General features: G+C 34.9%; 1 protein-coding gene across 1 annotated transcript in view; it reads right to left on the reverse strand.

Moving 5' to 3' along the window:
* Window positions 1-1,244: 1,244 nt before the first annotated feature.
* The window catches only part of Dsg1 (desmoglein 1), a 32,640-nt gene continuing 10,167 nt past the window's right edge, over window positions 1,245-23,717 (reverse strand). The window contains exons 4-16 of the mRNA XM_027935722.2: window positions 23,282-23,437; window positions 21,363-21,507; window positions 19,177-19,343; window positions 17,347-17,481; window positions 16,879-17,064; window positions 14,430-14,689; window positions 12,628-12,767; window positions 10,698-10,775; window positions 10,395-10,634; window positions 7,773-7,906; window positions 7,401-7,473; window positions 5,197-5,405; window positions 1,245-2,336 (exon numbers count right to left, since the gene is read on the reverse strand). Of these exons, the coding sequence (XP_027791523.2) occupies window positions 1,245-2,336; window positions 5,197-5,405; window positions 7,401-7,473; window positions 7,773-7,906; window positions 10,395-10,634; window positions 10,698-10,775; window positions 12,628-12,767; window positions 14,430-14,689; window positions 16,879-17,064; window positions 17,347-17,481; window positions 19,177-19,343; window positions 21,363-21,507; window positions 23,282-23,437 (3,015 nt within the window). The remainder of the gene's footprint in view (window positions 2,337-5,196; window positions 5,406-7,400; window positions 7,474-7,772; window positions 7,907-10,394; window positions 10,635-10,697; window positions 10,776-12,627; window positions 12,768-14,429; window positions 14,690-16,878; window positions 17,065-17,346; window positions 17,482-19,176; window positions 19,344-21,362; window positions 21,508-23,281; window positions 23,438-23,717) is intronic.

Genomic DNA, 23,717 nt, shown 5'->3' on the forward strand with positions numbered 1-23,717 from the left:
ATTACTTTACCAAACAATTCTTTTCTAACTTTCCCCGTTTAAAACAGTTTACATGTTCTAAAAACATTTCTTAGAGACCCTTAAAAAAAATTCCCCGCAAAGCTTAACCACACTGCTAGCTTTTTTTCCCCCACAGCTCAGCTTAAGTAAATCATTTTTAACTTAGGAGCTATGTAGTAAAAAGCTGGGTATGAGTGAAGAGCATGTACTGAAAATGCAATCTGAAAATACAACGCAGTTTTCATCTGCTTACTTGGAAGGTCATTTACCACCAATGATGACAACCATGTTAGGTGTTATTTGCTTCAATCTAAGAAGTTAACTTGGCAAGTTTTCCTTATTATTGATTCTGTACCATAGTGGTAAAGAGAGAAATGAGTGTGATGTCCCATAACCTCACCAGTAAGCAATATTCTTCAAGATCACATCTACCATCACACACAGTCTAGAATCAGAAAAGTCCTTGACTCCATAGGAGATTTAAACGAAGTCCTAGCACGAAATTCAGGTGTAGACATTGCCAGTTTCCCCTGAACAAATCTTACTTTCTTGCTGCTCTTTCATGGAATTCTCCCCTAGGAAATATTTCCTAATTTGAAGTTCACTTCATTGAGTCCTGTTACGGTGCAATCGAGGTAAAAGTCCTCGGTTGTTTATGGACTTGACTATGTAGTCAGATTTTATTTAATGATTAACCCTGGTCTAAATCTATGGTTGGATTTTTAGTTTATATTATCCATGAAATTAACAGGGTATATGGAGGGAAACAGCATGTTAATAACCTGTTTCCCCACATAAACATATCACATCTTTATACTTTTTGAAAGTTGCCGGAGTTACATGGTAAATCATAACAGAGCAAGGAGAATTATGCCAATTGCTATCTTAAGGCCAGTGCTTTTACATGATCACATTTTATTTCTTAACATATTGGAGATGTACTAGAGGCCTCATAGATGCAAAAAAGGCCCTAAAGGACATGAAGCAAAAAAAAAGACCATTCCTTAATTTAGTTCACGATCACAATTTCATTAGTACTAATATAAGAAAAATGTTTATGAATGCTAAGGAAGGCTCTCCCCCACAGCAATGTTTTCATTTATTTTTCTCATCGTGGTTCCTCAGCTTGTTCCACAATTATCTTAGCACCTAGTTGTGCATCATAAATTGCATTGTTAGATTTTTGGGTGGTGGGAATTGAACCTACATCACAATTACTGTGAATAGGTACACTGGGATCCTGATTACTTGGTATATTGGACTGTACTGTACTTTGTGATTCGACTTCGAGATGTGCTAGGGGAGGCAGATCCAAGGGTCTGGCTAAAGTGATGGTCAGAGGAACTCCTCACATGACCAATAGTGGCTGTCCCCCCCATACTGCTACTCAAACCCCCACCTCCACCCAGGTTGCTCAGCCCAATGCCACCACCACTGACTCCAGCTCCACTCAGGCCCATGCTACCGGCACCCATGCTGGTGCTAACTAGGCCACTGCTACCTATGCCCCCACCTCCACTTATCCCAGCTGTGCCACTAATTCCACTTATGCCAGCACCAGAAACAACCCTCTCTGTCACAATCACATTGTGGGCATTTGATAAGTCAGGGTGCATACTCAGACTGCCCATCATGCCAGAAGTTGGTTGGATTACTCTTTCTGTCACTACCACATTTGAAGACTCTCTAGGATTAGAGATGGTCAGAGAGGTGGGTAGACTTGAACCTGGTGCTATGACCCTTTCTGTCACTATCACATTGGAGCCATCTCTCAAGTCGGGCATATCTAGCATTCCATGCAAATCAGCGCCAGAGATTGGGCCCACCACCCTCTCTGTCACCACCACGTTTGATGCATGCCGGTTATCATGAAGATGGACAGAGGGCTTCAGAGTGCCAGAGGTGGTATAAGACTCTGTCATAGTGACATTACCATAGCCCAGAGGATCAGGAATAGGCATAGGATGCTGTACACCAGGTCCTGAGGGGTAGGTGCTCTCAGAAATTACTGTAGTAGTGCCAAAGTGCGGGGAGACTGGTGGGTGTCCACCTGCCATGGGCTCTGTTGTCTGTTGAGGGCAAGGTGGTTCAGAGCTCTGAGGTTGCCAAGAAGGTTCAGGGTCTGGATAAGAGTCGATTTCTCTTCCCAGGCTGATATCTGCCAATTTCTTAAATTTAGGTCCCAGAGTATCCAAGAAGCTTTCATCCAGGTCTTCTCCAATGAAACTGCAACAGCCCACGGAGCCAGCAGGCGAACCTACCCCTTCAATGTCATATATGAGCAAACAGTCGTTGGACGGGCGTCCTTCATCTTCATCTGCGTAAGCATATGCCTTCTGAATTTGTAGAGAAAAGAGAAAATGAAATTATGAATACATATTGTTGTTATCATTGTTGTTTCTTCCAGGGCATTTCCAAAGAGGCATACGCAGAGCAAAGTTCTAATATCTACTGGAAATGATTTTAAAGACATTATAATTTCTTGAAAGAATTTGGTAAGAAGATATTTTAACTATAATTCCAATAATATGTCTTGATTTTAAAATTTACTTTGGTAGACTTATTTCAAATAGTACATTTTGGGCACAGAATCACATACAAAAAAGTCCCATAAACAATTTTATAACCAAGTTAGAAGGAGGCATATGAAAATGCTATAAACAATCAGGTGCGGTGGTGCACACCTGAAATCCTGGGAGCTGGGGAGACTGAGGCAGGAGGATTGTGAGTTCAAAGCCAGCCCCAAGAACTTAGTGAGGCCCTGTCTCAAAATAAAAAAATAAAAGAAAGGATAGAGGATTGCTGAGAGCCATAGCCAAGTAGGAATGACGCATGGCATTTGGGGTTGAAAGGTGACCCTGCTCAGGGATTAGGGTGGCTCCGGGTTTAGGGTGGATCCTGCTGGGAATAAGGTGGCTCCAGGATTAGGGCGGATCCCCTGGGATTAGGGCGTATCCTGCTGCCTCAGGCACCCGCTCCTTTGGTGGAGTTCTGAGAGAATAGTAGAGGCAGTGTATTCCCAGGCAGTGTGTGTAGAGTGCCGGTGAGAGTTCGGGAATAAAGAGTTGCTGTTTGAATCTACAAGGCTGTGTGGTGCCTCGGTGATTTTGTGCCCAGCCAGACTGCGGCAGAGGATGTGGCTTAGTGGTTAAGCACCCCTGGGTTCAATCCTTGGTACCAAAACAAACAAACGAACAAAAAAATTGCTACATACAAAAAAAGTTAGAAGGAGGTATGCAAAAATGTGTTTGTATATAAATATATAATTTTTTTCCCTAAAAAAGGCAGTTCATAGTTTATGGGTTTATTGAGCATTGTATTTTATTTCCTTCAAGCAGAATGAATGTTGTGGATCTGGGAAGGTTTGTTTTAATGTGTCCTTTTTATTTACTTACATTTTTAATTTTATATTTGTTACCAGGGATTAAACCCAGGGGTGCTTAACCACTAAGTCACATCCCCAGCTCCCCTTTTTTATTATTTTTTTATTTAAGACAGGTCTAAGTTGCTCAGAGCCTTGCTAAGTTGTTGAGGCTGGCTTTGAATTTTCAATCCTCCTGCCTTAGCCTCCAGAGTCACTGGGATTATTGCTGTGTGCCCCTGTGCCTGGCTTAATGTGGCCTTTTTAGTGCAATAGGAAAGTTTGACTCTGGATCTGTGCCATTTTTATATTAAAAAATAAAGGTGATCCCAGACAAATTTTAAAGATTAATCTCTTTCAATTCAAGCTGAAAGCCCACAGATGTGTGTACTTTGATTTCATCTTTGCAGTTCATGGTACTGAATTGCAGGCTTTCAGGTTGACTATCAGAAATATCATGTAGTCAACCAACTCATTGTGCTAGTTCCTTAAAAAATATTTATTCAGCCTTTGTTCTTTGGCAAACACTCTGTTAGGAACTTAGCTATGCAACAATGAACAAAAGCAGATATGATCTTCTCTCCTAGGGTTCATGTTTCAGTAGGACGAGACAGACAAGGCATGATCATAGATGCCAGGGAGCATGGGTTCAGGTATGCAGAGTGATGGAGGTTGTCCTTCTATAGGAGAAGGAAGTCATCTCCTTCAAGTGGTGCTGATCAGAGATCACAATGAAGTCGATTGACTGGCCAGTGGGAGCTATAAGTGAAGGTTTCAAGGCACAATTCTACTTTTATTGTGACGATAATATTCATAGGTAGGGACCTGAATGGAAAGTATTCCCATATGTTTCAGGAGCTATTCCAATTATTATTAATTACTATTTAAAAGGCTTTTTACTAATATTTATTTAAAAATATCAATCACTCTCTAAACCAGAGGGGAATTAATAAAAGCATTTTAGGTGAGAATGCAGAAGGACAGAACTGTATTTCTAGTCCAAATCAGAGAGGAAGTTGCTGAAGGTTGAATATCATGTAATGTGTAACCACAAGCAGTTGGGTCTCTGCCTGGGGATGGCAAGGTTAATTCTCCTTCTGCCAAACTTTTCCAGGCCCCACACTCTTTTCATTTCTTAGAATGTTCTGGAAATGTACTGTGGCTCTCTTAATGAATGTTTACTATGTGCTTGAAACTGAACTGAGTGCTAGCCCTACATTGTAGAGAACATATGGATGAGGCACTAAAAATGGTGGTGGACATATACATGAACACATTTTGGCAATTGTAAGTTCTATAAAATGTAAAAAGTACTACAAAAATACAGATGTGGAAACACGGATCTTATTTTGGATGAGATAATTAACTGTAAAAATTTCAGAGAGGCAGTGACATTTGAACTGGATCTTCATGGATGGGTGCAAGATTTTGTGAGAGAGGAGGGGATAAAAGCATTGCAGGAGGGTCACACAGAAGCAAAACCTTAGAGAACAGTCCACTGTGGAGAAGGCAAAGGTGCTCAGCAAGTGAGGCTGATGGGAAGGAAGGGTGACTGGAGATGTGGCGGGGGGTGTCAATTTGTGAATTGCCTTAATTGCCATGTTGAAGAATTTGGAATTTATGTTATAAGAGAACACAACTGGGAGTCACTGGCTATTTTTAAAAGGGAGAGTACACATTCTCAGATGAGAGCTTTGGGGCTATTATTCAGCCACAATAAAAATTGTTGGGCATGAAGATTAGAAGTTGGGAATCCAAGACTCTTCCCAAATTGCCTGATGGAAAAACTTAGAATATGGTGGATAGAGAGGAAGGTACGCAGCTACAGGCCTTACCTGACAAAAGTAATTTTCCATGAAATTCATATTCAAACCGCCTTCTCTACATTCCCTCATAGAATTTCTTCTTAATGTTCCAGAATATTCTTGACATATCTCAGGTGCCGCTGATGTCTTAACTCCATCCATTAGTTCAAAGCCTGTCGTTCTTTCTCCTCCTCCCAGATCCTGCATTTCTCTGCCACAATACTCATTTGTATAAACTCCTAAAAATGTTGATCACATTAAATTTACTTTCTCTAGTATAATATAAACTAAAAACTACTAGGATGTAAGATTTCCTCATCCAGGCATGCACTCATGAGCAAAGAAATAAAATGAAGATGACATATAAAGAAAGGAGAGGTAATTATGATCTTGAGGTCAAAAAATAATGATCAATTTGTTAATTTGGTAATTACCTATCCAGAGACTACTGTATGATGTGTTAGAAGTGGGGACTGCAGAAAAGTTACAAAAACCTATGCCCTCAAGAGTTTGATTTCGAATTGAGAGATTGGGATAAATAACTCAAATTTTGAAGGTTAAAAAAACAGTATAAGCATACCTCCAATGTATTATTGGAAGCCCAGGCATCCAGAAAAAGGCAAAAACAAAAACACAAAAAACAACAACAAAAGTAACTCCACTAGCTTTCAGAGAAGAGGCCATGGTTCTTCGATCTGCTCTTGGACGTGAAGGTTGAGTAGAAACTTGTTACAATATTTGAGGTAGGTGGGAAAAAAAAAAAAAAAAAAACAATGGCATGGAGTATGGAAATACCACAGAGAGAATGTCCATAAGAGTATAGGAATTCTCATGACCTTAATATTTGAAAGATCTCGAATTTGTGGGAAGTGTAATTTTCATACTTCAATTAACCCGGTGTCTTCCATGATGATTGGTTCAAGATCTGTGCAAAGGTTTATAGACTTTGTGAGAGCATAAATGCATCAGTAAACAATGTTGGATAGGATAACTGATTGGACACCAAGGAAAAAGGAGATGTGAGTTAACAAGAGTTTTTCTTTAGGTTGGGAAGATATTGGTGTCGTTCACCAAAATGGATATGTGAGGAGAAGAAATAGATTCAAAGACTAGTTATTGACTTCTTTGAATAAGGTGCAAGTTATAAACAAGTTATAAACACGTCAGTGCCTATTACATTTTAGAGTGTTCAAAGTGGAAAAGTAATCATTAATAATAATTAGTTTGAAAAACTCTAAGAGAAAAATAACAATCAATAGCATTTACCTTGGAAAAGGAAACATGGTACAACTATTTTCACAAGATATGAGAAGTTATTTTAATTGTTCCTCTTATTACAGTGGTAGTTATCCACTTACTGTGAGATTCTAATTGTTCCCTGGTTTTTGCCTGTGAAGTGGTCTGGACTCCTCTTTTAAGGCCAGTTGTATTTATACAGTCTTGCCCCAGTACAAGGGGAAACTCCACCACATGCATAAAATCTTAGCTGAAAGCTTTAAAAGATTTTGACAGTGTTGAGTCTTTCAATTTAAGAAAAGATTTTAGATCAACACTGATATTGAGGCTAAGAATGAATCTAGTTTTTTTCTTTGTCATAATAAACTCAGAGCAACTTTGAGTCATTAAACAAATTATAGAAGATTGTATCCTTAATACATGAGCACAGATCTACTTTAATCAGGTTGTATTTTAATTTTAGTATGTGTGTATATATATATATATATATATATATATATATATATATATATATATATATATATACACACACATATATATACGTATATATATGTGTGTATATATATATATACACATATATACACATATATGTGTATATATGTGTATATATACACACACTTAAAATATATTTTGATATATATTTTAATTATATATATGAAATTTTCTCTGTTAGATAAAAATCTTGACAAAATTGACTCATGGTTATGATTCAGTACTTCCATTTATAGATGTCCTAATTTTGTCATCTCCTATGCATTGAGGAGGAAAATCATCAGTCTCCTATGTATGATTGAGGAAAATTTCAAAAATATATCACATAAGAATAATAATTATAGCAGGTTTACCTTTACCATATAATTTACACATTAGTCATTTAAAAAGGAATCATGTAAACACTTTTAAAGACAAATAAGGTCATTAAAATATAGTAACATATACAACCAGAGAGAACAGAGTTCCTTTTTAGTTATTTGAGCTGTTCAATTCTTTTTTCTTACCTGAGTTGTCAATGCATTCTATCATATTTGCATTAGTAGGTGGTATTGTTGGCACACAGACTGTGGTCATATCCTAAAAGACAGGAAGCAACATTTTCTCATTCTTATCATACATTTGTTTTATTCTCAAATTGTTGCAGATTTCCTAAAAAAATACTTCTTAGGAAACTTCTGAAATTCATTTAAAACATGATCCTCATATTGAAAAGCTTCTCTGTGGTTACTTCCATCTAATTTTGATGTACTTTCAATTCCCCTTCCTTTCCCCATCAGCTATTCCAGAACAAAGTATTACATAGACTGAGTGATTGTACCATCTTGGCTCATGTATGAAGACTCAGTTGAGTCCCTTTCTTACAGATTAGCACTTACCCGAGGTTCAGGCTGTGGTCCTTCTACTGCCCATGAGTGAATTGCTCCATCAGAACATTCAGGAACAGGTTCAAAGCCAGCTCCACCACCAGGGGCTCCTCCACATTCACAACAGATCAACAAAAACGGGACCACTGACAGTGGAAAGAGAGGAATACTGGGGTTAGTAGTGGGCCCTATTAAAAGAAAACAATCTGCTTTTTTATAATTAAACTTGAATTTCTAATAAAACTTCTGTTGATTTTTAAATTATTATGGAAACTTCAGAAAACAAACTAATGATCAGGTATCAAAGTAAATGTGAGCTTCAACAGACTACAATCAATATTAAAATTGTAAATAGTATTGCATGATTAAAACAGATGACCATTTTCCCTGTCACAGTATGGGAGAGAAGAAAGTCAGCTGGAGGTACCAGGCAATATGCTTGGTTCTTCTGTTTTCTCTTTCATGCCTTTAGTTATTTTTCTATTTTTAGATATGCCTGCCTTTCTGTATTTCAATAACAAAATCTTACTTCTGCACCCAGAGATTTTTCCCATTAGGCTATTATTTCCCCCTACACAGATACCTTTTCTTTGAATTACTTTTACACAAAGAGAGATTATCATACTGTTTAACAGTGTCATTTCCTGTTAATCAATTGGAGTTTTCTCTTTCATCTATTTATCATCTTTTCATATAATAAAATATTTTTAAATATTTTTGAATAAATGGGTAGATGAAAGAAATGATGTATAAGTAAAAAAAATTGAGGAAAGAAGGAAGGATAAAATAAGGAAGCAAGTTAGCAAAGAAGAAAGATAGAACCGAAATAAGAGAAAAAAGGTAGAGAGTAAACTAAGAAGAAAAGAAGGGGAAAAAAAAATCCTGTCTGCTTTGCTGTTTTAAAAATATGGTAGGATGGGAGAAAACTTTAAATCTAGAGGTATTGACTCAAAGGCCCATTTCTAATTTAAAAGCCTTTATTAACTACTGAAAGTTAATCAGCAATATAAAAACAAACTTATTTATTTATTTACACAGTTGTGATAATCACACTTGGGTAATCAAGTTACATTTATAAAGTAATACACTTTAAAGTATAATATTGATGGGTAATCATTATGCCCAAAATTTAGAGACTGATCTTTTCTCATATACATTTTACATTATGTTCTGCAAATTTGTTAGCATTTTTACATTTTTCTTGCCTTGATTCATTTTGATGACATTTCATCCTTTTTAAAAACTTGTTCCCTCTTTCAGAGAACTTCTCCTGCTCACTACTTCAATACATTATGAGCCAATAAAAATGAACTCTTATTACTTACTATAGAAATTTCATTTTTTGGAGTATATTTTAGATAGAGACTCACTTTTAAGCTGTGTTATTAGCATGTCCAAACTCTCTGTGGTTTAGACAAATCAGTGTTGATTACAATGTTCAAAGGGCACTGTTATTTAAAGTCAGAGTAAACTTGGTTTACAAATAAGTTTGGTAAAAAAAAAATGTATATTTATGACTGTTCATGTGTAAAGGCAAAGGAAGGTAGAAAACGTATTTCATATGTAAGTGCTCAGAATTCACATTTTGTGTGTGTTTTAATTAAATATGTGAAGTATCTTCTGACGTGAAGATTTTTATGATTCCATACTTGAAATGGGCAATGTTTGCATTAACTTAATCATACTTCACAATTTTCAACTTATTTATTTCAGCAGTTCCCCTTCATTCTCAGACACTTTAGCACATGGCTCATCTCTCCCCTACATTCTACCATCATCCAAGGCAGTGCTAAAAGCCACTGGAGAATCCACTGGATTGAACCTTGTGACTAGATTCTTGACTAGAGCTCTAGGACCACAGGATGTGCTGAGTGCCTTGTGTGGTTCTTCTTTTCTGCTATCACAGCAATGTTGTGAAGTAAGTATCATTATTTCGCACATGAAAAAGGCAAGGTTTGGAAAGATTTGGCAACCTTTGAAAGATTCAGACAAGGAACCAGAATTCAGCCCTAACTCTATTTGAGTCTCCATTTTATTCAACTATGCAGCCTCGGCATTGCATGAAATCCTTTCAAGATATTGCTCCTGCCTCTCTTTCTAGTTTCAACCCTGACCATGCTTCAGGAACACCCTTTATTTCTTCCACACGGGAGTCCTTTATTTCAGTACCTGGTTTTCTCATTCTTTGGGGTTTTTACACATGGAATTTCCCCCCTCTTTGTATCATGTTCCTTTTCTCTTGTCCCTAAAGCTAACTCGTACTCATTTGTTAAAACTCAACTCAGAGTTTACTTATTTTAATGTAGCCTTTTCTGATTGCTTCAATAAATTATTTCTGATTGTCTTCACCCAAATAGATCCATTTGAACTTGCTTGTTGTGGCATTTTCCCATCACATTGAGATTGACAACAAACAAATCTTTGCCTTCTACTGCACTATAAGGGGCCAAGAAGTTTGATTTTTTTTTCATTTTGTAAACTCAGTACCAAGCATAGACATTTCTTGGGTAATTGCACAAAATCATAATATGTAAAATATATTTCACCAAAGAATTAGAAAACTTTTCCCACCACCCACCATTTTTTTAAAGGGGGGGGGGGGGCACATATAAATAGAATCGTGGAAGTACTTACATCCCAGGACTAAGAATCCCATGATGAGTAGTCCAATACCCGCAGGACCAAAATGTACATTATCTGAGGGAAGTCCTCGACCACCTGTATTCTCATTAGGCAAATACTCAGTCGATTGTCCATTGTCATTTTCTTGTGTGTTGGGAGTACCGGAATCAGTGGAACCATTCTCACTTGTGTTGGTACTAGTGTCTTTTCCTTGGTTGTTGTCGGTACCAGTACTGGTTTCAGTATTGGAACCTGTATCGCTGCTGGTGCTGGTACCACCATCACCACCACTGCTACTTCCACCGCTGGTACCGCCATCTTCATTACTAGTTGTCCAGCCAGAACCTTGAAGGTCAATAATGACTGTGCCAGTGCAAGTTCTTTGAAGAGAATCTATAGTGATGTTCAAAACAGAAGAAATATTTTATACATTGAATGCAATAATGTTTGGATAAGATAGAACTATTTTTTTGTGCCAATACCTCTTTCAATGTCTTTATTTGCATAAATTTAGTAAGTCATCCCTTGTCTGTGACTCAGTTTTTATATACAAATATTTTTATATTATTATAATTAACCTTATTACTATTACTCTTAATCCTATTATTGGATTATTCCTTTTTGGGGGGATTATTTCTTGAAATAATAAATGGTTGGGTACTACATAAAATTTGAAAAGTATAGAATTAGAGAAAGAAGTAAAATAAAATAAAAACCCATAGTAGTAGTTCCAAAGGCCCCCCCATGTTGATTTGTTCTGATGATATTTTGTCTTTAATTATGATGTCTGAACATTGCTTATTATTTATGTTACATTGATAAGATCATATAGCTCATTCCAGTTTATATTTTTTACTTTAAACTATAAGCATTCTTTCATGTCTTAATACACTTTTCACCAATATAGTTTCCAAAGGTTATATAGTTTCATATCAGGTGGACCATGATTGACCTGCTTTGTTGCCTATTGACTTTGCCTTCAATACTTAATTATTAAAGTTAGTGCTGTACCTAGCATCCCTGTGTATTCAACCTTTAACATTTAGAACTTCTACTACAATTATTGGAAGTAGAACTATTGGGTAAAAATATAGGAATAATTTGAGTTAAGTTTTTCTCCCATTGTTGCTTGAAGATATTTATTCAGCCTCATTATGCCCTGTAATTTGGGGAATGTGGACAAGAACGTAAACGACATGAACACTGCTCTGATTTATACTGTATGTTAGATATAATAAACATTAAATTAACACATATCTGTTAGCCATCAGCTAAATGTTTTTCATTTAATCGTGCCATTTAGTCCTCAAAATTATATGATTTAAAGAGGTTACTGCCCAAATCTGGCAGAAGGAAAAACTGAAGTTTAGAAGTTCTTGCAATTTTCCCAAGATTTAATTATGTCAAAGTTAGAACTTCTGACTATAAGTCCAGTGTCTTCTTCACTAGACAACAAAAAGGCAAATGATACATGACATTAATAAAAGAACTGCAGGTAATTTTGTTAGTGCTATTGTATAAATGTGAGCTCGGCTGTTTAACTTCTCATGGATATAATCCCAGACCTTGGCACAATGGTTGACCTTGAGTTAGAACTCAATATGTGCTTTCTGAACAAAATGGAAGCAAATGTCTGAAAGGGTGTCAAAGAGAGATTTGATCAATCTGATGTTAATGTCCATGCACTTTCACTCAACTGTGCTCATAGTATTGTGCTCATAGTATTGTTGTTGCTTCTGCTATTATTTTTGATCATTATCATCACATCATTCTAATTCAAAATTGTTATTGTCCCATTTCATAGAAGATTGAGGTATGGATGGGCTGAATAACTTCTCTAAGATTCTAGGGCTAGTAAGAGATGGTACAGGATACCAATGCATCTCACCTCAGGGCTCATGCTTTTAGGCACTGTATCATACTGCCTCACAGCATTAAAGATTTGAGTCTGTAACACCCTACATAATAACTTTTGTTTGAAAAGTGTTTTTTAAAAATATATTAATGGGGCCTGGGGCTGTAGCTCAGTGGTAGAGCACTTGCCTCTCACCTGTGAGGCATTGGGTTTGATCCTTAGCACCAATAATAAATAAATAAATAAATAAATAAATAAATAAATGAAAGTATTGTGTCCATCTACAAGTAAAAAATATTTTTAAAAATATACAAATGAAAATTTTAATGTCTGAGTATGTTCGCATATAGCTTTCTCTAGAAGAAAAATAATTTAAAATTGATTTCTTACCATCTATAGATAGAATTGTTCCTTGGTATTTTCCTCCAAGTCTGTCATATTGATCCTTGGTAACTCTGTTTCTTAAAGTGATGATGCCTGTTTTTGAGTCAACAACTAGCAGGTCAGCTGGATTATTTCCCATTACATATCTGTATTTGAAAGAAAATAATGTAAATCAATGTCAACTATCTTAACAAAAGACTGTTTAATCATAAAATGTATTTCTGTAGTCAGTAGTAATAAGTCTTAGGTATAGATTGCAATGAGCTGAGATTTTTTTTCACAGTACCAGCTATATGGGGCCATTCAAATGGAGGCCAAAATTTAATTTAAGGAAAAAAAAAAAAAAAAACTAAGTAAGCATTTCTGATGAATGTCTTTTTATGCTTATATGCTTCAGTATCATCTCCCTTGGGTGACAGCAAGACTATTCGGGAAGACCTAGATCCTGGGCTGCTCTAAGTCTATACTATTCTCTTATCAAAAAAAAAAAAAGTTCCTTAGCCTTCCTCAGCGTGGCCTGCACTCCCTCTCAATTTCCAGTCCTCCCCACTAAATTCACAATGACTTTGCGAGACTGCTTTTGAATTCCAAACTTCGTCCTTGCCTGTGCATCCATCTTATTCTCCTTCTCTCTCATCTTTGACCTCAGTGTTCTCCCCATTGACATACTTGTGAAACAAACACCGGTTATATAACTCCCTGTCTCAGGCATTGTGCTAAGCTTTAAGGACAGAACCTTCAGAAGAGGGGAGGATGCATCTGTCAGTGGATTTACTCCTGAGGGGTATGAGAAAGGTGATCAGCAATGGTGGTCCAGAGTGATGAGGTCGAGGACACAAGTGCTCACATGTGTGAGGAGAACACAGGAAAGAACTCTTAATACACCTTAATAAGGTCTTTTCTCCACTCTTCCTGATCATAGTCACATGTGCAAATACATGCACAGTTTTTGTGTGTGTGTGTGTGTGTGTGTGTGATTAAGTAGAAGAGTTCTTAAACTTTATACTTTCTTTTCATTTTTTCTTTCCTTATTTATTTATTTATTTACTTTTTTTTTTGGTACTGGAGATTAAACCCAGGGGTGCTTTACCACTGAGACACATACCCCAGTTCTTTTGATTTTTTAAATTTTGAGACAGGGTCTCAAATTGCACTTGCTATCCTCCTGTGTCAGTCTCCTGAGTTGCTGGGATTACAGGCATGTACTACCACACCTGGCTTAAACTTTATATTTTCTTATATCAAATACTTTAAGCGACGATTCAGTAGTTAGCACTTTTTGTCATAGAGAGTTCTTAAAGTCTTTATAATATAGCACATTTTTCCTTAATATAACTAATGTTTTGTATCAAAGTTATTGACTAGCATTTAATGCTGGTAAAAGTGAAGAAAATAGTCAAAATGGGCTAACTAAATCTAATTTATTTCAAGCTGAGAAATTTTGTAATGTGAAAATCAGTTTCATAAAATCTTCCCAGGATCTAAGGTGAGATTGGGGTACTGTGGAAAACCAACGCCTATGGTAATTAGCTAATTGATTAATGAGATATATAAACACAGGCATATAAGAACTTTTCAGATATATTATTGCCACTTATCTTCACAGTTTCACATAGTACATTTTGCACAAATTTTTATATTTTCTTAAATATCCCAAGTAACAAATCAGCAGTTAGTACTTTTTGCAATTGAATGACGGTTTTAAAATAATGAAAATATTTTAATTCAGATACTTAAAAAAATTAAAAATAACATATGTACTTATGTTCAATATTTGATAAAAATTAATTGGAAAATGTCATTCTTACCTAACAGTTGTTGAAGCTGAACCTGTGTCCAGGTCAGTAGCTATGAACTCTCCTACTTTATGATTTGCTCCCATATTACTTGTTACTGCAAATGTCTTTGAACCAGGGCGGAACACTGAGCCTTCCACTACATTTAACACAACCACAGAGATTGCAGTTGCTGTGAGTTTATATTGAGACATAATTGAATGATGAAATTCAGCTTTATTTCTAACTCCAATGCTAAGTTGCAGATTCTTCATTTCTTCATAATCTAAGGGCTAGAAAATACAGAGTGAAATAGTTTTACCATAAGAAAACATTTCAGGGCTGGAAATACAGAGTAAAATTGTTTTATTATAATAAAAAAATGCCCTTTTTATTAAAAATGTCAGAAGAAAGAGAAGTTCTTTGAGAATAATAAAAGTGATTTCTTTCCATCATTAAATACAAATGCATGCAAAACCAAATCTATTCTTACTTTCTTTGTCTTTAATTCAATGTAAAAAATACATGCAAACATAGTAAGAAGAAGTCTAGTTGTCCTACATCCATTGTTGAAAAAATTGCCAATGTATGGCATGAACTCTACTCATTCAATAAATTAAAAACTTAAAATAATACAGATGGTCAAAATCATGTATCTTATAGTGCAAAGATAATTTATATCAGCTTTCATCATTTTATGTTTTTATTCATAACAAAGTATGGGTCAACTATATTGGAGATTTGATCATTACACAAGTTTCAACCATAAAGAATTATTTAGAAGAAATTTTACTTCTGCAAATGTGACTTTTTGAGTATGTCGGGTACTGGACTATAATATTCATATTTATTATATGATAAAATTCATATTTTTCTCCAACATATTCTAAAAAAATTAATTTTGTATTGTAAAATAATCAAGTAGTGAATTTCATTATGAAAAGTGCTGTCAAAATCCACAGCTCATAAAATCTACAAAACAACTATGTCATTATGTCCCTATGTACCAAATAAAACGATATTTTTCAGAATTTTTGCATGAGAGTAATTTAGATAAAAACAGAGATTCACACACTGATCTCTCCTGTTTAGCTAAAATTTTGAATTTTGGTCTTAATAGCAATTTAAAGAGTAGCTATAATAGCATATATGTATGTGTACATGACATACATAATTATCTCAACATAATTATGACAAAATATTTAGTATATATGATATTATGTTTGAGAAAACAATTATTATACTGTATTCTGGATAGAGATATGAAAAAATATGATGAATAAATTTTTAAAGTAACATATTAGTTTATGGTACAATAGACGAGGATCCAATTTCCATAATATTGAATTGCTCATAGTATTATGGAAAGAATGTGAATTTCTTTTTATTTTTTATTTTTGGTGCTGGAGCTTGAATCCAGGGGCACTTAACCACTGTGCCATATCCCCAGCCCTTTTTATTTTTTGAGACAGGGTCTTGCTAAGTTGCTTAGGACCTCACTAAGTTACTGAGGTGGCTTTGAACTTGTGATCCTTCTGTCTCAGCCTCCTGTGCCCTGGGTTACAGGTGTATGGCACTGCGCTTGGCTAAGAATATGAATTTCATAGCTAGAAAAACCTAGGTTTGAAAATTGGCTGTACCACTTACCAACTATGAGAACTTGAGGAAGTTACATAGTCTACCTGAGCCTTAATCTCTTTACCTGCAATATGGGTCTAATATAATCTAATTTGCAAGGATGCTGTGAGAGATAAAGCAAAGCTAGTGCATATTTCAGATATTAAATCTTATTACTCTTATAGCACAAGGTGAAACCTTCACTATCAGCTCCTTACAAGTCAAATATCTATTTTTTCTTGTATCTCAGAGAAAATTTTACTGCAGGTGAATGTGGTAGATCATTAATATGAGGGGTTGGGAAATAAGAGAACACTGGACCAAATATTTATGTTTCTAACAGCCTTGGTCAGCAGCCACAGAAAGATGGGATTATGACAATTTTGTAATCCCAATAATTTAATTTTAATTTTATAAAAATGCATGAGAGGAATCAACAAATTTTAATTTACATGGTGAATATTCTTGGCATACAATAATTGACTTAGAAGGTTGAGCATGGGCACATTTTTTGAGCCCGTTAAATCTGCATTTAAAACATTCTGAAAAGATTAATATTAAATATTAATCATACTTTGTTGAAAGTGTAAAATAAGATTTTCCTTTAAAAATGCTTTCAATTCATATTATCTTTTGGGAGTACTGTATTGCTAAACATAACTTCAAGTTAAAGTTCAATGCCTGTTTTTCTGAAATATTGTAAGCAGAAAAATTTCATATTAAAAAAATTTAAATCATTTATAATTTTAAAGCAAAGTAATTCTTATTCTTTCACTAACTCAAGTGTGTAAAATGTTATTGTCATTTTAAACAATATTTTGAAAAAGATCAAGAAAACAAAATAAATAGGATAATTGCACTATACCTTGACAACCTTTAGAATTCCTACATTGGTTCTTTCATTCATTTCTATTTCAAACCAATTTCCTTCATTTCCAGAGATAAAAAAAATTACTGCCATCCAGTTAGCTGTGTATTCTTCATCCAAATCAATTACTCTAATCTGGAGCAGGTCTGAATGTAGAGCGTTTTCTTCGATACGTACAGAGTACTAAAACAAGAAGTGGGGGGAAAAACAAAAACACAAACTATGAGAGAAGAACTGTACTAGGCTTGTATTGATGTTTTAATATTATTCATTATTTAAAAATTATGTTATAATTTTATTTTTCATTGTTTAAATCTATTTTTTCCTATTGTATAAACAAATACAAAAAGTGTGTCTACATTTCAATTATGTTATTACACATATATCTGTAAATATAATTGTGCAAAATTTAAAATATACTGATTTTAAATTATTAGATTAAAAATTGAAAGAACAAGTACTTACCGAAGACATCTCCATATATGGAATGTTATCGTTGACATCCAGGATTTTAATATTGCATTCACACTCTGCTGACATGCCGTCTGCCCCACCATCTCTGTCTGAGCCTCTCACAGCAAGAGAATACTGGCCATATTGCTAAAAGTACACATTACAAACAATATCACACTTGACATAGAGTCTTTACTCTGTCTTATGTAAAGTTTTTCTAAAAGATTGACTCAGCATTTACAGAAGTCTATGATAGAGAGAGGGATAACACAGACTGTTGAAAAATCCACCAGTCTCACATGAGCCAATATGGAAGTGGCCACTTATATTCTCAGCATTATTTAAAAGAAGCGACACTTTTTTAAAGATCTTGTGTCTTTTTAATCATAACAGGTCCAGAGATGGAAAAAGTTGATAAATGATGAAACAGACCAGAATGATCAAGAGGAGAAAGATCAGACCAATGTTTACCAAAGATTTAAGACACGAAAATTCCATACATCAGCCCTTGAATAGGTGAGAAAAATAAAGGGAGAGAAACAGTTTGTATTTTGGGGAGGTGAAAAGTTGTGGCACTGGAGTTACTGATGATGTATCTATACTTGGTCCTATGCAATGGTGTTTACATTTTTAAAAGTTGGTAAAAGCTACAAATTTTTTTTTTAATTACAAATTTGGGTGTAACTTTAAGGTATTCATTGTTAAAGACATCTTGATATCTCTTCATGATATCTTCTTAATGTCTGACACTCCTTTCTTAAAGCTCTTTACCATTATAGCTATTTTGATATTAAAGGATTCTCACTGGGGTGCTTCAGAAAGTTTGAAGAGCTAAATAATCAATTTCTATTACTGATCATTTTCAAATGTGTAAAAAAGGAGATTTTGGTAACCTAGAAACTGATAGCATTTTTTAAAAATCTGAAAATAATCTAATTTATCCTAAACTTAAGAGTCATTAGTAGGGAGATTGTCATTTTGAAATAGCTATAATAATTAAAATTAAATTTAATTATGCTTCAATTAGAAGATAAAACATCCTCATTTGTATCCCTAATGCATATGCAGATTTGATACATTCTATTTAAAGACTGTATTTCTTAAAAAATAAAAAAATAGGTATTTTAAAATTAAAACATTGCACCACATGATACAATGTAAGTCATGCAAGGGTGATTCTACTCGATTCTACTCTGTTAACAATTACGAGTCATTATTTGTAAATCAATGATTGGTTTGGGTGTTATTTAATTCCTATCTGTTATTTTGACCCTGTGATCCAGTTCTGAAAGTAAACCAGTAGGTGGGCTGCCAGTAGATGTTACATGGAAGGAAAAAAGAAAGAGATGGAGGGAGGAAGGTGGGGTGGGGTGGGGGATTAGAGTACTGCTTCCAAAGAATTCAAATTGTGCTAGGTTAAAGAAACAAGCTGGCTTCTTTGTCTCAATATTATATTCTTGGAGCCTCTACCATGATCATATGCACTGTGACTCACCAACATGGGACCAACAGCAAGTGTTTCTTATTCTTATTTCATTAAAGAGCACACATTTTATTTTTTAATGGCGCTTTTATCTCTACGCAAATTTTATGTCCGTTTACAATACATTTTTCTTAAATTAAGGCAAATCCTAATCAATTGATGAAATGAAAGATGTTGGAATAAAATGTCATTGAATAATCCATACTTTTTTCAATTTACATATTTTCTTGTTACCATTATGAGAGATGATTATATAACTAATAACTTCAAAACATTGTTTTCTTTCTCTCTCTCTTAAGTATTCTTGTTTTTAGAATCAGTTCCTTTGACTAAACACCCATTTGAGGAAAAAGAATTACCTCTCTGTCTAGAAAATTGTTCATTGTTCGAATTTCTCCAGTGTATCTGTTGATGATAAACATCGGTGAATCAGAAGGTTCCTGTCTTATGATCTTGAAGGCTATTTTTGAGTTCAAATTGTTTGGTTCATCTGCATCAGTAGCATTGAGTCTCATCACCAGTGTATCTAGAAATGAAGGAAAATAGATTGCAAAGAGACAATTTACATTTTTGCTACCGTATAGTATGTTACCTACCCAACAGTGTGTTAGTTGTTCCATAAATCTTAGTATCTTCCCTTTCTACTGCTTCAACACAACAATACCTTAGCGCCTTTCTTTGCCCTTGTCTTAATAAGAGATCACATTTTACTAGAAGCTCAGACATTCCTGAAGCTAGCAAACAAAGGAAGTGTATTATTCTGGATTTCCATTTCTTATTTTAGTACAACTTCTTCTTCTTTAGGATGTTTTGTTTAGGTGAAACAAAATGATATTAAGACCCAATCAACTTTTTCCTGACTTTCACACTTTGCAACTAAATCATCTGGTCCTAAGTTTCCACAGCTGTAAATAGAGATGATGGTAATATATTTTTGTTGAGATCAGACAAGATTTAAATAGCTAATGAAGTTCCTATTGGATATTCACTTTTATTAAATATATATTATTATTGTTTGGGGCTGTTCTCAGTTAAGTGCTGAATAACTAGTAGATTTAAAGAAATGTTCATTTAACTCCATGTAGTCCTGTCCTGTCTCTTATCTTTTCCATTGATATTAGGAGTGTTTTTTTGGGGGGATGGGGGTATACCAGGGATTGAAATCAGGGACACTCAACCACAGAGCCACATCCCTAGCCCTATTTTGTATTTTATTTAGAGACAGGGTCTCACTGAGTTGCTTCGGGCCTTGCTAAATTGCTGGGGCTGGCTTTGAACTCGCTCTCGATCCTCTTGCCTCAGCCTCCTGAGCCGCTGAGATTACAGATATGCGCCACTGCACCGGGCCTTATGAGTGGTTTTAATGAAAGGTGCTATAGACTATGAAAAGCTGCAAGTATTCATTTATAATCTAGAATTCTTTTCTACCTTCCAAACTGTTTCAAAAAAGTTTTTCTACAAGTAAAGCAGGGCATTTCTTCCCATCTCTCTCCCTTCTTTTCTTTCTCCCTTTCTTCATTTTAGCATAGTTTAAAAAATGTTTAGCATAGTTTAAAAAATGTAGGTAATTAACTAATTATATGTATATAATGTGATATCCAGTGCAACTATTGAAATAAGTGAAGAAATCAGGAAAGATGGCCTGATATGGAAATATGTTCAAAATATATCTAAATAAAATTGCATGGATTAGTATGTATAAGGTTACTACTTATGTCCAAAAGCATGTTTATTTATGTTTATATAATTACAAAACATGTACCTAGTACAGATGTTAAAGTTGCCTCCAAAGAATGATACTAGGGAGAAGAAAAAATAGATTCCCATTTCCATTTTAAATTTATTTGAATTTTAAAAATTCAAAGTATAGATATAGTATTTAAATGAATAAAAGTAGAATGTGAGGACTTATAGAATTTATAAGAAGTTATACTATTTAAAGATTAAAAGTTCCTATGTAAATTGAAGTTTTGACTTCAAAGGAACAACCTTATCTGTTCATGTGTTTAGGCCACCCTTTAATGGCATGATAAACAGCTAACATACTTAGGTACCTTATGTATTTGGCAGCTAAACACTGCCCTAAACAATGATCCACAAAGAGACAATGGCTCCTTGAGACTGTCAAAGTCCTTCAGGTAAGTGCTCTAACTTAAATATCTAACTTAAAAAGAAACATGATGATCAGAGGGGTGAGACTGCCCTTCAACACAGCCAGGTTGGGAGACTAAATGTTCATCCCTATGCCGCTGCCACCACTTTGGAAAATGTTCTTGGAATTTGTTAGGAATCTTCTACAGAGCCAGTGTATGAGTCACATAAATAACTCCTCCTCATTGCCTTGGAGCTGCTTCTTGTAGATGATAGACTGGAGCTACTTCTGTAGTTGAAGGGAAAGCCTTTCTGTTCAGAATGCTTTTCTATGGGCTGTCTCTAAAATCCGCCATGTTTACCTTGATGCAGTTTAGTCTGTAGTTGCCTGGAAGTAAAGAGTGATCTGGAAGCCAATATGTTCTTGTTTACTTTAATAAAGTAGACTACTTACTTGCATTAGAATTTTCTTCTATTTGTCCTACAAATGTAGACATGGAAAACACTGGAGGATTGTCATTTATATCCAAAACCCTGACTCTAAGCTCAAGAGGTCTCTCCAAATCTTGGCCCATTGAATTGAGAGCTCGGCAATAGATCTAGGAGAGAGAAAAGAAGAATAATTATATGGTGAAAGACATACGTATTAAGTTCTGACTTTTTTCGGGGGGCTTGATACTAGGTACTGTCGGAAATTAAAAGATAAGACATATTATTACCATCATTTTATACTAGATATAGGCACACTTATATAATCAACAGAGAAGGTGAACATGAACACAAAATGATAATTAAGAGAAGGCAATATGATAAGATATATAAAGGAAGGACAAAAATACTATGACTTGTAGAAGAATGTGATGATTGAGGTAGATCTTGGAAGAGAGTTTCAACAGATGGAGCTGGGAATTGGCAAGTGTTCCAAACAAAGAGATTCTTAGAAAGGAAGAAAAGTAGTGATGCGAATGCTGTGTTTAAAATTAGGAACAGGAGCGATTGGGAGTGGGGTTGATCACATGGTAAAGAAGAGTCACATGGGAACTTTGAAGAAATGTATAGTAGGCCTTTTTTCAGCAATAAGAAAATATTTTTTTTCTGAACCATATATGAATGACTATGGCCCAAGAACATGGATTAAAGTCTCCCTGAATGACATGTTCTGAAATGTAGCATTCTAAAGTTAGGAGCCACTGTGGGGGTGTTTGCATTATTATTATCTGCAATGTGCATAAGTCTGATATTTACTATTTCATATATGTGATACATTTTGTATAAATGGGGATTGTGTGTCAAGAAAAACTGATACATTAGTTGGCTGATTTGGAGTTTGTGGGGATACACTGTGGAAGAAAAGGCAGGAATGCAGTTTTGGAATTGAAGGCAGATATGGAATTAGAGTAGTCATAGGACTAAGCCATATGAGTGAGATCAGCAAGTGCAGATTGCTATTTGAAGGCCTTTTTTGGATATGAATTGCTGATATTTTAAGAGATGAGATTACAAAATCAAAGAAGAGTTTATTTAAATTTTTTTTTACTGTAAGTATTAATAGGTGTTGACTATAATGATAGATATAAATGGAAGCAGCCAATGGGACAAGCAAAAGATAAATGAAAAAAAAAAGTTGATGGAATAAGGCTCTTGAAGAAAGAGGCAATTATGGAACAATGGGAATATCTTGGCTTAGGCGTGGGGAAAAACAGAGACTTGACTCTGCTTTTGGATTTAATGAAGAACTTTTCTGATCTGGAGGAGAGAGAATTAATTGTGGGAATTTGTGTTGGGTGGCCCCAGCCTTTTTAAGCTGGTCTCAGAGTCAACTGCTTAGGGGGAAATGAAGTTGAAGGTTTGAAGAGAGAGGTGCTGAAGCTCACGACAGCTCCTGCAAGAAATGGAGGGCAATCCAGGTAAGGATGAAAGAATTTCCAAGGCTCATTTAGAGCTCAGGTGCATTTGAGCAAGGTGAATTCATAATCAAATTGTAACACATTTGATTATAAATTCATATTTAATATTAATAAATTAATAGTATCAGAACAGAATCCTTCAGTAGTGGCATTGGAATGGAAAAGAACCAACATTTTCAACTGAATTATTTTAAAAAGGAGTAAAAGTTAGATACTTGTTCCTTCAAATAAATATTCTAGTTTGCCACAGGGGCTGAGTAGACACTGGTATTTTTGCTAACGCTTAAGTGAATTCCTTTCTCTCTTAATTTCTCTTTATTTATTGGATATTGAGACTCTTGATATCAAGTCAAGCATCGATCTGAGTTTGAAAATTTCCATGAACAATTTAGACCTGAACATACACACACACACACACACACACACACACACACACACACACATTCATTAGATAAAACCCACTTACAATGAAATAAGGAGTGACCTCTCGATCGACTATGGATGTTATATTAATTTCACCAGTTTTTTGGTTAATAATGAAGATTCCATAAGGTGGTTGATCAATTCCTACTCCAGAGATGCGGTATGTAACTTGCTGGTTGGCAGCACAATCTGAATGAATCTGCACAAAGAACACAAGTGAAAATATTACAGGGAGCAAGTAAAGGGTTCTATATTGGATATGTGACAGCTATCTTTCTTGAGAATTGTTGAATGTGTGGTCCCTGTCATCATTTGGAAAATGTTGAAAACATAGAGTTATTTTCCTTGAGTTAAGTGTAATACTTAACTTTATTTTCAATAATAATGGTAGTATTTTTAATGGTAACCAACAATCAGTAAAACAAATTCAATTTCTATTTCTACTAAGACCAAAAAGGTAAAAATATCACCCCAATAAA

The sequence above is a fragment of the Marmota flaviventris genome, chromosome 16 (assembly GCF_047511675.1).
Source record: "Marmota flaviventris isolate mMarFla1 chromosome 16, mMarFla1.hap1, whole genome shotgun sequence".
In the NCBI taxonomy this organism is placed as follows: Eukaryota; Metazoa; Chordata; class Mammalia; order Rodentia; family Sciuridae; genus Marmota; species Marmota flaviventris.